Source organism: Microcaecilia unicolor, chromosome 1 (genome assembly GCF_901765095.1).
Source record: "Microcaecilia unicolor chromosome 1, aMicUni1.1, whole genome shotgun sequence".
Classification (NCBI taxonomy): domain Eukaryota; kingdom Metazoa; phylum Chordata; class Amphibia; order Gymnophiona; family Siphonopidae; genus Microcaecilia; species Microcaecilia unicolor.
The window spans coordinates 151,473,217-151,489,836 of record NC_044031.1 but is presented as its reverse complement, the minus strand read 5'-3'; the positions used below and the strand labels follow the sequence as shown (position 1 = coordinate 151,489,836).

The following is a 16,620-nucleotide window of genomic DNA, read 5'->3' as shown; positions in this document are numbered from 1 at the left end:
CTGCAGAGGCTTTCCGATCCCTGCTTTCTGGTCCCAATCTTCCTTCCACTTCTCATGGGACTCCAAGCCCCCTTCGCCTCCCCCAACCATGCAAACACCCACACCACTCCCAATTCTCCAAGTATAGCCCTTCCCCCCTCAAACCTATCTGTAATCCCTAATTCTCCAGTGGGGGACAGTGGGACAAGGATGAAGCCCAGTTGCTCCTGTCCCTAGCAGCTGCCTTTTCAAAATGGCTGCTCTGACCTCTAATGGTAGTCTTGCGGTACTCCGGTAGTACTGTGAGGCTGCTGTGAGAGGCTGACCTCTGCCTACTGAATATTGACCCGCTAGTATTTAGCTCCAACTGGCAGCCATCATAGATTAAGTAAGACATGTATAATACAGCCAAATATTTTCTTGTGGTAAGTAATCTGCTCATCTTTTTTATGTTAGATTATGTTATGTGTGTGTCTATTTATAACCTTCCTTATACCACAGCTCAAACCAAGGTGCTTTGAAAATTAATCAAATACACAATTACCTCACCCTTTTCTCTTGTAAAGTGCCACTGGATGTAAACAAGCAGCATGTGGCTCTTGGCATTTTTTCTGACAAGGTTGAGGGGGAGCTATCATTTTTACAATCTGTATTTACTCCACAATTTAATATATTCTGGAGCCACTACCTCTTAATTTGTAGGCATCTCATTGCTTTCAGCTTCTAGCTTGACAGACACTTTCACCTTATTTCATGCAATAACATGTTTGTATGGTGAAGTGTGTTAGCTCCCACAAAACAAAAAAGGAGGAGAAAAAAAACCCCTACATAAAAAGCACCTTGGGAAAAAGTAGGGGTGACCAAAGAAATTCCCTTGAAGCTGTTTTATTTTCTTTTACAGTATCCTGTTTTTGGCGCTGAATTTGAACTTTGTTACAGTATCATCTTCCTACTTCAAATTACAGTTGACAAAGCATTTTGACCCCTAAGGCAGGCGGGTCTCCGCCGAAATATGGCTCCGTGTCAGTTCTTTGGAAATATAGGTGCTTTGTCAATAAAGTATTGTTCATCTATACTTGGCTGCTGAAAGTTCTTTCGCCCACCTCTATTTTTTTCCCCCTGAAGTGTGTTAGTTCCAACATGTATTAGCATATAAATCATGCAGTCTGTAAAGATAGCTGCACTAAATACAAATAAGAGTCAGGTCTTTAAATGTTTTTTTTTTGTTATATTTGCTGAGTTTTGTTAACGTTTGTTTTAATTTTGTACCCAGCATTTGATCCAGTTTTTAGTTTGTGGTTCCATGAAACTCATGCGCACACGTTCATACTAGTTAGTATTTTATGAGGTCATTTATGCATGTAAGTAGCCACTTATTTCTAAAATACCAGCAATCATGTGCATTCTCAGTACCTAAAATTAGGTGGCTCTTCATGAAATCGCCTCCTTACCACTGGATACTATATATGGCGCCTAGATTCCAAGAGGAGATATGCGTGTAACTTAATTGGTGTAACAAGGTGATCAGTGTTTTTAACAGCACACAAGCAACGAGAACAAATTGGCAATAATTACAATTTATGCGCTGAAATCGCTAAGTGTATTCTATAAAGAACTGCGCCTAAATTGCAAAGCATGCAGTTCAAAATAAAAGCATGTTTATGCACGTATTTATGGGCATTTCATGGGTGTTTCAAAATGTAATTACAGAATACAGGTAAGTGCACCTAAATCATAGCTTTACACCAAATTTTTAGTGGCGTAAATGGACACACGTAGATTTAGGTACTATGGTATCGACTAAGTGTATTTTTTACACTGCACCTAAATCATATAGAATACACTTAATTCCGCACGGATTTTTTAGGTGTCATATATAGAATCTGACCTTTAGTGGGTAATTTCATGTCAACGCATAAAGGAAGGGCATATTTTTTCCTGTGCAGTAGCAAAAAATTTTCAAAATGAAAGTATTGTGCATGAAAGTTACCCCAGGGTATTTATGCCCTCCCATTTACACTTGCTCTTTATCATGCATAAATTTCCCAGTTTAATTTATTCACATACATATCTGCTTTCATCTCTCCTTAACCTTTCACTTGGAATATTTCCATTCAGTTCATTTGTATGGTATAAATTTGTCGAAGTTTACATGCATGTAGGAAGCACAGTTTTATAAACATTTATTTCTATGCATAATCCCCAGATTCTATATATGGTGCCCACAGTTGCGTGCCCAACTTTGGGTGTACTTCCGAGATGTATGCACAAATAAATTGGATAATGAGCTCTGAACTTATGGGCAAATGCATTTTAACTAAAACTCAATACATAAAAAACACACAATGTCTCATCCTCTCATCCCAATACAACGCGAACAACCCCACAAATATAAACACCCCAGATTACACCCTCCTCATCTCAGACAGCCTGAAAATCTCCAGCATTACAATCAACCACAACCTTACACTAGAGAGCCATGTGAAATCTACAACAAAGAAAATGTTCCACTCAAAGTGGAAACTCAAACGCGTGAAAGCATTCTTCCCGGTGGAAACATTTCGTAAGCTGATACAATCAATGGTTCTAAGCCATTTAGACTACTGCAATGGAATTTATGCGGGATGCAAAGAACAACTCATAAAGAAACTTCAGACTGCTCAAAACACAGCAGCCACGCTTATATTTGGAAAAACGCGATTCAAAAGCGCCAAACCCCTCCGAGAAAAATTGCACTGGCTCCCAATCAAAGAATGTATTGCTTTCAAAATCTGCACCCTGGTTCATAAAATTATCTACGGCAAGGCCCCGGGATACATTGACAGACCTTATCGACCTACCAATCAAAAATACAACCGGAACATCACGAACATATCTAAACCTCCACTACCCAAGCTGCAAAGGACTCAAATACAAATCAACTCATGCACCCAGCTTTTCCTACATAAGCACACAACTATGAAACGCATTACCAAAAGCTGTGAAAACAATGTATAACCACCTAAACTTCCGGAAATCACTAAAAACTTACCTGTCCAAAAAGGCATACCCTGATAACCCAACTTAAATACCTGAACCCTGCAACACTACGAAACCAAAGCACGTAATGGACATAACGTAACTCTTCTTTTATACGATTCCCTAATATGTCTGTTCCACATGAACCTCATTCTATCACAACATCACTGTGTAACTGTTTATTCTGGAATTGGTGAACGCCTTTACAGTACTATGTAAGCCACATTGAGCCTGCAAATAGGTGGGAAAATGTGGGATACAAATGTAACAAATAAATAAATTGGGTGCTAACAACCAATGTCCTGACGATCTGGTTAGCGATCTGAATATTACCATTAACCAGATAACCTCTGACTCCGCCTACAGACCAACCTGGCACTGTCTGGACAGTGAGGTGAAGAATACAACAAGCAATTGTGCACAAGTGCTGCCAGACAAATGCCAGTAATGAAAAAAATAATCACTCTATATTTTTTATTATACAAGTAGAAAAGACCTCAGAAGCCCGAAACGGGTAACGGTCACAAGAAAATGGTTTTTCTGTTCTGTTGGCATATCATCAATCACTGCTCTAAAAAAACTCCTTGAATTTTTTGAAACTTTTTAGATGATTTTTCATTCAATAATCAAAAACATAGAATATCAGCACTTAACCAGTTAGCCTGACGGGCCACCATTTCACTTGTAAAAGCTTCCTCAGGGGTTCATGCTACTTAAAGACTTCAAGCTTGACAGACTTCTGTTCTTGCTTGAAAAATTCAAGGAGTTTTTTTTAGACCAGTGACTGACGATGTACTGACAGAACAGAAAAACCATTTTCTTGCAGCCATGACCTGTTTCGGGCTTCTGAGGTCTTTTCTTCTTTGTGTAATAAAACATATAGAGTGATCATTTTTTTCATTACAGGTATTTGTCTCACAGTGCTTGTGCACAATTATTTGCTGTATTCTTTACCTCACGTCAGCACACAAGCACATTATTGCACATTGTATTGTATTATACTGTCTGGATAGTGACAAGGCAGTCAAAGGGAATATTCAGTGGCACTATCTGGTTAGAAGCACCTGCTAAATACATAAGGTGGACTGCTAGAATCTCATTCCAAAAGAAATTAGAAGCATAAGCTCCTATCTTCTATTCTGAAAAACTTTAAAAACTTATCTGTTTAAAAAATATTTCTGTATGTAATCATTTTTTTTATTACATTTGTACCCCGCGCTTTCCCACTCATGGCAGGCTCAATGCGGCTTACATGGGGCAATGGAGGGTTAATTGACTTGCCTATTAACGTTAAAACCTTATTCTAATTATATGTAAGCTGTTACTCATTATTTAATTGTAAGCCACTTTGAAAGAATGAATAAATAAATAAATAAATATGGGGTCCTTTTATTAAGCTGCGGGAAAAATGGTCCTGCAGTAGTGACAGTGATTAGAGTGTGATTAGTGTGTGATTAGAGTGTGAGCCCTTACCACCTGCAAAATAGGTGGTGGTAAGGACCCACACACTAATCTTTTTTTATAGCCATGCACCAATTGCAAAATTAGTGTGTGGCCATTAATTCTGAAATTGGATAGTCGGCCATTTTCTATCTGCAATAACAATGGCCTTAGCACATGAGAAAGAACCTTGTAAGGGCTCGCTAAGACCACTTTTAAGTGCAGCTTAGTAAAAGACTTGACTTTTCAAAGTGATAGAAGCAGAATTACAAAAACTTAAACTGTAACTTGTGAAAAAGAACAGTCAAATGTATTAGAAAGAGGCAAATGAGATAACAAAGGTGCATTTATAATAAAAGATGAGTCATTGAGATGGTGCTGAGATATATTCTTCAAGTGGCGCCCAAGACTTTTTGAAGCTACAGAGCTGACGGGATTTGAAGGCGACGGTTTCTTCTTATTTTTTGATGGTACAAAGGTGGTTCCACCATTCGTGAACATTAAGTTGAGAGCTGTTTTTCCAGTGGGGTATTATAGGGAGATTAAGAGTTGATGAAGAATTATAACATTGCATGAGGGATTCTCAGGGAGTGAGAGGGAAAGGATTGTATTCATTTTTTTCCAAATTTGAGTCCAGTAGGTGTGAACAGGGGTACACTCAAATATAAGACGTTTTAAGTTCCCATTAGGTGCAGAACAAGACCAGCATAGTGATGAAAGTGTTGATCTAGTTATTTTAGCTACTTTAGATGGTGTCCAGTAAGCCTTGTGGAGAACAAAAAATGATGATTGGGTTTTACCCGCTGAAAGGGTAGGTCAGTTGGATTTAGACAAAAAGGTCAACCAGTCTTTGTCTCCAAGTTGGTGATTCAAGTCAGATTCCCAATATTGTTGAAGCTTAGCACATGGGTTTATAAAAGATTTGCGCAAGCTTTTATATAGTCTCAAGGCTTTTTTTATTGCCCAGATAGTGCGGCAAATAGTTGTAAAGTTTGATGGAGTGTTTTGGTCTTTAATCTTAGACATTAAATTGTGTGAATTAAAAGATAGTGTAAGCTTCAAATGCAGGTAAATCATTCAGGGTATACAAAGATTCAGCAGAACATAAAGAGTTACGGTGAGTAATTTGAGACAATGACCATAAACTTTTTTTTTCTTTTTTTGCCATAGCAGCCAGTTTAAAACTGAATTATCTATTTTAATCAAGGAGTTAAACCAGAGACTAGTTTCTGAGGGGGAGGAATTATTTTTTTTAAGTAGCTTTTTAAACGTGTTAATCGAAGCTGCAGTGAAGAATATGAGAATTTGTCCATTGACAGAATTAAATGGAGAGGGAAGGGAGAGACTAAGCTTGTTTCAAAATTGAGCCATCTGAGAAGATTTTGAGGGCAGCCATTGTGGGCTTGGGACATTTTAAAGGCAAGGTGATATGTTTTAAAATCCAGGAAGTTAATACCTCCGTTAGTTTTGTGCATTTTAAGTTTCTGAAGAGCAATTCTAGGAGTTTTACTTTGCAACAGGAACTTTGAAATTTTACTTTCTATTTTTTTTGTGAAGTGAGGAGGGGAAAGGAAAAAGGACCATACTGAGGATGAAATTCAGTTTGGGAGTAAGAACCATTTTAACTGCCTCACCAGGAGAGATAAAGTGGAGTTCATTTATCTAGGGTCGAGGTAACTATACATAGAAGGGAATGATCCACATTTTCCCCATACCAGATTCCTAAGTACTTAAGGCTATTGGGTTCCCATTTGAAAGGGAATAGAAATAGATGGTGTTTCTGGACCAGAGGAGACAGTGGTAGCACAACAGATTTACTCCAGTTGATTTCATAACCAGATAGTGATGAAAAGGAGTCTATATGAAAGAAGAGATGGGAGGGATTCTGTAGTGGTGTATAGAAGGATGTCATCGGTGTGGATTGATAATTTAAATTCTTCTGTACCAATATGGGCACCTATAATGTTAGGGTTATGTCTAATAGTCATTGCTAATGGTTCTAAAGTGAGATTGAATAGGAGTGGGGAGAGCCTTTATTTATTTAAAATTTTCTCACACCTTTTTTCAGTAGTAACTTAAGGTGAGTTACATTCAGGTACTCTGGATATTTCTCTGTCCCAGGAGGGCTCACAATCTAAGTTTGTACCTGAGGCAATGGAGGGTTAAGTGACTTGCCCAAGATCACAAGGAGCAGAAGTGGGATTTGAACCGGCCTCCTCTGGATTGCAAGACTGGTGCTCTAACCACTAGGCCCACTCCTCTACTCCACTGTACCTCTTTTCAGGGGGAAGGGGCTGGAAGGAGTGGCATTAACAGCTATGGAGGCCATAGGGTCATCATATAGGAGACGGACCATGTTTATGAATTTTTCACCTAGTCCAAACCATCTCAAGGAATGGAAAAGGTATTGCCACTCTATCTTGTCAAATGCCTTTTCTGCATCTACAGAGCCTGTGATTAAGGAGTCAATGAGATGTTGAGCGTTTGACAGGACATTCCAAAAGAGTTGAGTGTTGTCATTTGGGAGACTTTGAGGGGCATAATCGAATGAAAACGTCTGTCTCCATGGGCGTTTATCTCCGAGAACGGGTCCATGAAGGGGCGGACCGAACCGTATTTTCGAAAAAAATAGATGTCCATATTTTATTTGATAATTTGTGAGCTGGGCGTTTTTGTTTTTCAGCAATAAAGAAAAATAAAAGCGCCCAGCTCAAAAACGAATAAATCCAAGGCATTTGTTCGTGGGAGGGGCCAGGATTCGTAGTGCACTGGTCCCCCTCACATGCCAGGACACCAACTGGGCACCCTAGGGGCCACTTTTACAAAAACAAAAAAACTGCACCCCCTAACATCTGCTCCAGAGACCTGCATACTGCTGCCAGGGAGGTGGGTATGACATTTGAGGGTGAAAATAAAAAGTTGTGAAACATCATTTTTTTTGTGGTGGGAGGGGGTTAGTGACCACTGGGGGAGTCAGGGGAGGTCATCCCCGATTCCCTCTGGGGGTAATCTGGTCATTTAGGGCACTTTTTGGGGCCTTATTCGTGAAAAAACAGGGTCCAGGAAAAGTGCCCTAAATTCTAGCTACAAACGCATACTTTTTTTCCATTATTGGCGAAAGGCGCCCATCTCTGTTCGGGTGATAACCATGCCCCAGTCCCGCCTTCACCACGCCTCCGACACGCCCCCGTCAACTTTGTATGCTTCCGTGATGGAGAGCAGTTGAAAACATCCAAGTTCGGCTTTCGATTATACCACGTTATTCGTTTTTGTGAGATAAACGTCCATCTCCCGATTTAGGTCGGAACTTGGGCGTTTTTCTCGTTTGATTATAAGCAGGATTGGGGAGTAAAACCATTTTGAACTCTTTGTATGATGAGGGGAAGAACAGTCTGGAGTCTTGAGGCTAGGATCTTGAAAAAAAACTTTTGTCAATATTTATAAGTGATATGGGCTTGTAATTTTCTACTTTGTTGTGATCTTTGTCAGGTTTAGGAATGACAATGATTCTTGAATCCATGAAGGTGCCTTTAGGAGAGTCTTCTGAAAGGAAGAGATTGTAAAGTTGGAGGAGTTTGGGAACAAGAATATCAGAAAAAGCTAAATATAATTCTATATTGAAGCCATTTTTATCTGGTGATTTGATTTTGGGGAGTGCTTTCATGGCAGTAAGAATTTCCTGTTCAGTAATAATCTTGTCCAGGGAATCTATAAGATTTTGGGGGATTGTGGGAGGGGTCAAGGATTTGGTGAAATCTTGGAAGGAAGAGGAAGAAAAATCCATTTCTGAACTGTATAATTTTTTTATAGAAGTTTTGACATTGTTGAAGTATGGCTGGGTCTGTAATGTGCAAGTTGTCTCATGCATCAATAATCTGGGTAATTCTAGATCTGTTATGCTTAGACTTTAGGTACTGTGCAAGCAAACTGCTGGATTTATTGTTTTCAGCATAGTATAACAATTTTTGAGAGTGGATGCAAGACAGAGCCTCCTGCGAGAGTAGAATATTGTATTCTTATTTAGTTTTCTGTAGGACAGAGTATGTTGAGGAACACCTGTCAGATATGCATTGATTTTCCAGGACTTTAATAGAGCTCTGTAGTGATGGTGGTGGTCAGAAATGACTGATCCAGGTATTTTGGCATTTACAATTAAGGAAAGTAATACAGAAGAAATAAAAAAAATAGTCAATCCTGGAGAAGATGTATTGAGGTGGCGAATAAAAAGTGTATTCTCTCAGAAAGGGATTTCAGATTCTCCAGGGGTCACATAAACCAAATATCTCTTTAAGGTTATCAATAACTAGCATGGAGTTATATTGCCTTAAGGGGTATTTTGATTGTCTAAGATTTGGTCTTGAATTTGGTTAAAGTCTCCTCCCATGATGGTGTTGGTAGACTTAAACTGTAAGAGAGTTATAGAGATTTCTTGGAAAAATTTAGGGAAGTCAGAGTTGAGGCCATAGACATTGAATATAACATAAGAGATATTTGAAACTTGGATTTCCATGACTATCCATCTACCTTCAGCATTAGAGGATTGTCGTGTGATGGTGGTGGGAAAGTTTTTCTTAAGGAGAATGGTGACCCCATTGCGCTTGTGTTGAGCAGGGAGAAGGCAGCTAATACAAACTGATTGTCTTTAAATTGTTTGTCAGCTTCAAGTAAGTGGAACTCTTGGAGCATGATGATGTCAGGATTTATGGATCTGAGATATGAAAATAACTTTTTTTTCTTTTAATTGGGTTGTTTAGCCCATTAACATTTAGGGAAACAATATGCATTATTGGGGTGGGATGGGTAAGTGTGTGCCAATATAGTAGTATGAGCATATATTATAAGGGCAGATTTATTAGAGGTGAAAGGCAGCATACAATCTTGCACCATTGTAAACCAATATATACAGCAAAACATTTGGAAAACGTGAATTTTTTTTTTTATCTATCCACATAAACAGAAGACAAGACAGAAAACTTCTGAACAAAGTATGGGTAATGGAGGTCTAGGAAGGAGGAGCTCCTATTAAGCATTTGAGGAGTACAATAGTATGATTACGAAAAATAGTGGATATACATGATATAATACTTAATGAAGCAACATGAAAATATAGAGCTAGAGGTACGTGCTGTAGCAATGTGAATGAGTAAAATTAACAGAGGTTTAATAAGTAATGTTTGTTAGGTCTACTAGGTAAGTAATTTGCTGCGTTATTAAAGGAGATACAGAGAGCAATTGCATCATATATGAAGTGTGGATGTTACTTAATATACAAAAGCATTGTGAAAGAAAAACAGGAACAGTGAAATAACTTCAAACATTAAGACAGTCCAGAAAAACTTGGAGAGCCATTGGATCAGTGAAAGATCGTATAGAATTATGGACCATGATTCTGAATGTGGCTGGATAGTAAAGTCCGTATTGGGGCCCAAGCTTCTTGAGTTGATCTCTGTAGGAAAATAAATTGTTTGTCAAGAAAAAACATAATTTTAGGCCACTGTGCTGTATTAGAGATTTAAATTTCATTGTATGCAAAATTGCGAATGTATGCTGGTAAAGGAGAAGATAGAGAACTATGGGCCTTGGAAATTTCTCGATCACAACTTTCGATGAAGGAACGTGATGGATGCGTTTTATCTCCAGGGGTGACTCGAGATTCAGGTCAAGCAATGAGGGTAATAGCTTTTTGCTCCTTCACAAATAACTAAAATACAGACATTGTTCCTACAAGATCTATTATTGAGATCCTCAGTTTTCTGGGGAAGCAGCTCTATTTCTTTAGCTTTGTGGTGGAAGGCCGTAATGTCTGTTGATTTTGCAATGCACTTGTTATCAAGTGTCTCTACGTGTCTGGCAATTTTGCCTAAGCTCACTCTGTGATTTCTTTTCTCATTTCATTAAGGGGCCCTTTTACTAAAGGGTTTCTGTGTGGCAATGGGTTACCACATGGCACCTCAGAACAACTGCCAGCCCAATGCGGGTGATGGCTGTAATTCCACTAACAGTGTGCACCATTTCTGGTGCTAGCGGAAATAGGGGGGTTACTTGGAAGTAACCACTGCCCGGTTACTGCCAGGTTAGTGTGGGAGCCCTTACCGCCACCTCAATGGGTGGTGTTAAGTGCTCCCCCCGAAAATGGTCACACAGCAAGTGCAAACTTACCACATGCCCATTTCATTTTTGGTTATTTTCACCCGCTGTGGTAAAAGGGGCCCTGGCACATGGCAAAAACAGCTGCTGCCACTAGAGTAAGGCCCTTTTTACCACAGCTTAGTAAAAGGGTCCCTAAGTGAGTTAAAGTTGTCTTGCAGGAGGACTTTGATTGAATGAATTTCACTCATAATGGATTGTAGAGAGATGACAAACTCCACTTGGAGCGATATTTTTTCAGGTGATTGTAACATGTGCTTCTGCCATTTAGAAGGTAGAAGAGAGAGCAAGTCTGAATTTGCTTTTGGGTTTCTTGAAGCCATATTCGAGTGCAGTTAAACAACTGAAAAAGTCCTGGATATTTTAAATTATATGCCTATGATCACATGATTTTTAGATCAGAGGTGAGGAGCAAACAGATCAGGTATTCATCTTCCTTCAAACTTACCAGTGTCCCCCTGAACCCCCATAGCACTAACATGCATCCATATAGAATTGTGCTTAAGACAGTTGCGCTCATAAGTGCTAATTCCCTCTACATTTATGTGTGCTAGGAGCGTGTAAATGAAGGTTACACAGTTATAGAATTGCTTCATGATCTTTTAGCTGGATTAAATAGAGGGATCTATAATAAAGATTGTAGATTCCCCAATTTAATGAAGATGTATAAGTTAGCAGAGCAAAACAGGACACCTGGGTTTACTATTATGCTATGTCGCCCCTGTTCATCACCTGCCCATTCAGGAGGTGCAAAACTTAGTTGTGACTTTAGTGTGCATACTTCATAACTGCTCACTTTCAAAGTGAAACAATGCAGGTCATTTCCCTTTGACAAACAGTGACAAGCACTGTACAAGGGTGCAAGCAATGAAAACTATTCAAAATTGCTCCTTAGAAACAAGGGAAGTGCTAAGGCAAAATATATTGTTCTGCAACAGAAAGAAAATTAAAAGCAGGCCAAGCAAAGTTAGTGCCACTTGTTCAGAACAGTAAGGGAGAGCATACAAGAGAAATATCTTACTGTGCATGATATGTGATGAATGTGTGCTTTGGGGAAAACAAGGATCACCGTTTAAGTCCTGCTGGATGTACCACTTTTGCCTTCACATTTATCATAGGGCATAGGGAGGCAGGTCAGAGTAGAAACAAAAAAACTTCTTGCCTCAGTTACAACATCTGCCGAACAGATGGTAGATGATGTGAAACCGGCCAACTTATCTTCCAAATGTCACCCACCCATTTTCCACCAAAAGGAAAGCGGCCACTTGATGTGAACAAAAGCCTTAAGTTTGGAAAGAGATCTCCCAGTGCTAACTCTCCGGAGACCAGAAAGGAGTGTTCTTAAAAAAGAAGTACTGAAGATCTACAACTTGGCAAGTTCACATTCAGACAATCCAAACCCCACTGTTTGGACAGGAAAGGAGAAGGAAAATGAAAAAAGGCCAAGACGGGGCAATGACCAGAATAAAGTTTGAACAAACCCATAGAAAACAAGTCTGTGAAGAAAGAGAGAGAGAGAGAGAGAAAGAGAGAGAGAGAGAGAGAGAGAGAGAGAGAGAGTGATAATTAAAAACTTCTAAAATCACTATAATAAAAAAACACCTAATTCCAAGTTCATCATCTTTCTAAACACTTACATATGTAGTATATTCATTCTTATATAAAGCCTCAAACCTACTCACGGAGGATCTTATGCAGGAAAGTGACCCCCTCTGGGTTCAGGGTCATGGTAAAGCTGCTCACAGCATGGTGCACAAAGGAAAACAATCCATTTTACCCAGGGGAAGGAGTTCTTGTCACTGGACCTTGGTTCCCATGAATGTTGGCATTGACTTTTACACTTGATTGAAAATAACTTCACCACTTCATCTCTGTAGATGATCTGCTTCTTCTTCTTCTTTTTTTTTTTTTGTTTAGCATTGACTTATAGCTCACATTAACCCCTTTGATCCAGCTGTAAATCAAGTGGTTGTAGAAAAGCAGAGACTGGTCACATTAGTGGACACTGCTGCAGCCCAGAGTTTCTCAAGGACCTCCCAGCACTACCCCCATTGCATACAAATATTTCTCATGCGTATTTATTTTGGATATTCTGAAACCCAGGCTAGTTAAGGCAGGGGTGCCCAACACTGGTCCTAAAAAGTTGTGAATTGCTCTGATTTTCAGGATTTCCACAGTGCTTTACATCACATAGATCTGCATGCCTTTCCTTGATTGTATACAAATATGCATATTCATTGTAGAAATCCTGAAAGTCAGACAAATTAGCAGCACTCAAGGGTGGATTTGTGGACCCCTGGCCTAGAGAATACTCTAGTAATGGCTTAGGAAGCATTTTTTTTGTGTTGAGATTATGTTCAATGTACACAGCATCTTCTCTACCATGCAGAGGATGAAATATTGTTCCAGACCTCTGTGTTGCTGTATAGAATGATTAGTGCTTTCCCCCCTCCCTCATCTCTTTCTAAAATATTTTGCTATGGGTGAAAATGGAAAGAGGTGGAGATGCAGAAAAGTCTTCCCTTCTTAGCTGAAAAGTGTCAGTATAATTTCTCTAGTTTAAAAATAAAAGGAACATATAAGTCAGTGGGCACCCCGACGTAATAACCCTGAGAAAATAGCCCTGACAAAACAGTGCTGTAACAAAATAGCCCTTGACAAAATGGCCCAGAACAAAATAGCCCTTGACAAAAATGGCCCCTCCCACAAAACAACCCTTGACAAAATAGCCCCCTAGAAAAAAATAACACATCACAAAAACAGATGATAAACTACAAATGAAATCTTCACTGATAAAGGCCCCTACCAGCATTATATAAATCATATATAAATAAACAAAATTCTATAGCTACCAAATGGTATTCATGATCTGTTCTGATGTTTCAGGAAACTATTCTTCCATCAACATGCTAATTAAAAACAAAAACAACAATATTGTCAGCATTTTCTTAGTCTTACGAACCTTATCCTGTTTAGCAAGGTAATTAGGAAAAAAAATGCAGTGTGCCGCAAAGGTAAGTTCTCCCCCTGTCTGGTACTGTTCGGGTTACTTTGTCAGAGGCCATATTCTGGGCAGCCTGATTGGGCTCTTTTGTCGGGGGGCTAATTTGTCAGGGGCTATATTGTGGAAAGGCTGTTTTCATAATGGTTGTTATGTCAGGAGCTTTTTTGTTTGGAGCTTTTTTGTCGGGGCTATTTGGGGGAGGGGAAGCTTTTTTATCCGGGCCATTTTGGCGGGGCTATTTTGACCGGGTAACAAGTCAGTGTTTCTCAACTCTCTATTGGAGACACACCTACCAACTGGGTTTTCAGGATTACCACAATGAATATGCATGAGATAGATTTACATTAAAAAAAAAGTACAACCTTGCCTGAAGACACCAGAAGGGCTAAAAGAGAGAGAGAGAGAGAGAGAGAGAGAGAGAGAGAGAGAGAGAGAGAGCAGAAGCAACAGGTATAACAAAATTGATTTATTGTCAAACAATGATCCTAATCCAATGTGGCCATGTTTTGACCACTACCTGCATCAGGGGTGTGATGTATAAAAATAAAAACTAATTAAAAATAACAAATAAATACCCCCAAAACCTTTAAAAACAAGCCATACTGGTTAATAATGATAAAAATAGTATCAACATAAAAAAATTATATCATTGAAATGAATCTGATATGCTAAAAAGAATAACATAATGAATAAAAAACATATTTGTATATGTTGAAATTATAACTAATTAAGTTAAAAACAAATCTTAATTTGGTCATGTTAATTGAAAACATTGCCAGAATGTGGCCATACTGTACTAGCATGACCAAATTTTTAACACATCAGATGCAGGTCAATGATTATGGGCTCCTTTTACAAAGCGGTGTTACTGATTAACATGCCTGCGCTAGCATCAGTGCGTGTTTACGATGCACGCTGAGGCCCCTTTTTACTGCAGTGAGTAAAAGGCTGGCTTTCTTCCCCGTGAGTAAAAGGCTGTCCATTTTGGGGAAAAAGAAATGGCCATATGGTGAGTCACTTGCCACATGGCCATTTTATTGGGAGCCCTTATCACCACCCATTGTGATGACAGTAAGGTTCCCACGCTAATATGGCAGTAATCGGGCAGCGATTATTGCTGGTTAAGTTCCGGTGCTAGAAAAATAGGTCATATTTATTGTAGCACCAGAAATGGTGCATGCTGGGGTGACAACTACCACAGGGCTCCTGCAGTAGCCCAGTGGTAGTTTTTTTTTTTGTTACCTTTGTACCCCATGCTTTCCCACTCATGGCAGGCTCAAAGTGGCTTACATATTGTATACAGGCACTTATTTGTACCTAGGGCAACAGAGGGTTAAGTGACTTGCCCAGAGTCACAAGGAGCTGCCTGTGCCTGATGTGGGAATTGAACGCAGCTCCGCAGGACCAAAGTCCACCACCCTAACCACTAGGCCACTCCTCCAGGATTGGCAAGTTGTAAGCCACAGTGGGCTTACCGCTGCTTCGTAAAAGGGTCACTTAGGCATTTATTTAAGTTATTTTTAGACATATAAGTTGCCAAAAAGTGGTCATGTTGGGTTAGGATCATTGTTTGACAATAAATCAATTTCACTGTACTGGTTGCATCTGTTTTTTGATGTTGCAGTTGTTTTTTGGGTTTTTTTTTTTTTGGAGGGGGGGGGGGGTTCTGGTATCTCCAGATCAAGTTGTACTTTTTTTTAAATCCAATTTGTGGTGAATACTTTCTCCTTTTGTATGTTTCCTTGAAAAAGAGTTGCATAAACATGTTTCTAATATATGCAGATTTAATTGTTCCATACTCATTGTGGCAATCCTTTAAAACCTGACTGGCTAGGTGTGCCTCCCAGAGTGTACTTTGGCCTTATGTATATTTCAAAGAAAATTCATGTATCCAAAGTTTTCTTAAGTCTTAGAAATACTGTGGTACACCTCTTTGCAGCAAGTTTAAAATATTGGTAAATCACACCCTATGTTTTTTTTTAAACTAGCCTGATCTTATGTTGTTTTCTGCAATATTAGACAATGGTAAGAAGGATTAAGTTGTAGAGAATTCACATGTATGACCTCATACTTTTATCTTCTTCATTTCAGACTCCCAGGAAGGAAACTACAAGTCAGAAGTTAATAGTAAACCCAGAAAAGAAAGAACAGCCTTTACCAAAGAGCAAATCAGAGAGCTGGAAGCTGAATTTGCCCATCACAACTACCTGACTAGGCTGAGAAGATATGAGATAGCAGTGAATCTGGATCTCACTGAAAGACAGGTACTGATCAATAAGTAGTTATAGGATCTACAGGCTTTAGGTTTGTGTACTAAACTGCAGTATTTTCAGCTAGTTCTGCTGCATGACTTACATTCCGCCAGTGTCGTTATGCTCATACTAGCCCTCTCCTCAAGTCACTTCACTGGCTCCCTATCTGTTTCCACATACAGTTCAAACTCCTCTTATTGACTTACACGTGCATTCACTCTGCAGCTCCTCAATACCTCTCCACTCTTATCTCTCCCTAAAGTCCTCCCTGGGAATTCCGTTCACTGGGTAAATCTCTCTTACCTGCACTCTTCTCCTCCACCACAAACTCCAGACTCTGTTCCTTTCATCTTGCTGTATATGCCTAGAATAGACTTCCTGAGCCGGTACGTCAAGCTCCATCTCTGGCCGTCTTCAAATCTAGGCTAAAAGCCCACCTTTTTGATGTGTTTAACTCCTAACCCTTACTCACTTGTTCAGTACCCATATTTTATCACTCCCACCTTAGTAATTCCCTTATCTCTTATTTGTCCTGTTTGTCTGTCCTAATTAGATTGTAAGCTCTGTCGAGCAGGGAAGTGTACAGCGCTGCATATGTGTAATAGCGCTATAGAAATGATAAGTAGTAGTAGTAGTAGTAGTTACCTATATTTGCAAATTAGTTCCATAATAACCTTCCTCAATAAATTTCATTTATTTTCCCAGTTGTGGCAGCATGTACTGGTGGTCCCCAAAATTAGTCCCATAGAAACAGAGAAACTAAGGGGTCAGCATTCAAAG

The 16,620-nt window shown here is 39.3% G+C and overlaps 1 protein-coding gene across 1 annotated transcript in view; it reads left to right on the top strand.

The window, feature by feature from the left end:
- The window catches only part of MEOX2 (mesenchyme homeobox 2), a 138,393-nt gene that overhangs the window by 92,089 nt on the left and 29,684 nt on the right, over positions 1-16,620 (top strand). Inside the window, exon 2 of the mRNA XM_030189957.1 lies at positions 15,680-15,852. Within this exon, the coding sequence (XP_030045817.1) occupies positions 15,680-15,852 (173 nt within the window). The remainder of the gene's footprint in view (positions 1-15,679; positions 15,853-16,620) is intronic.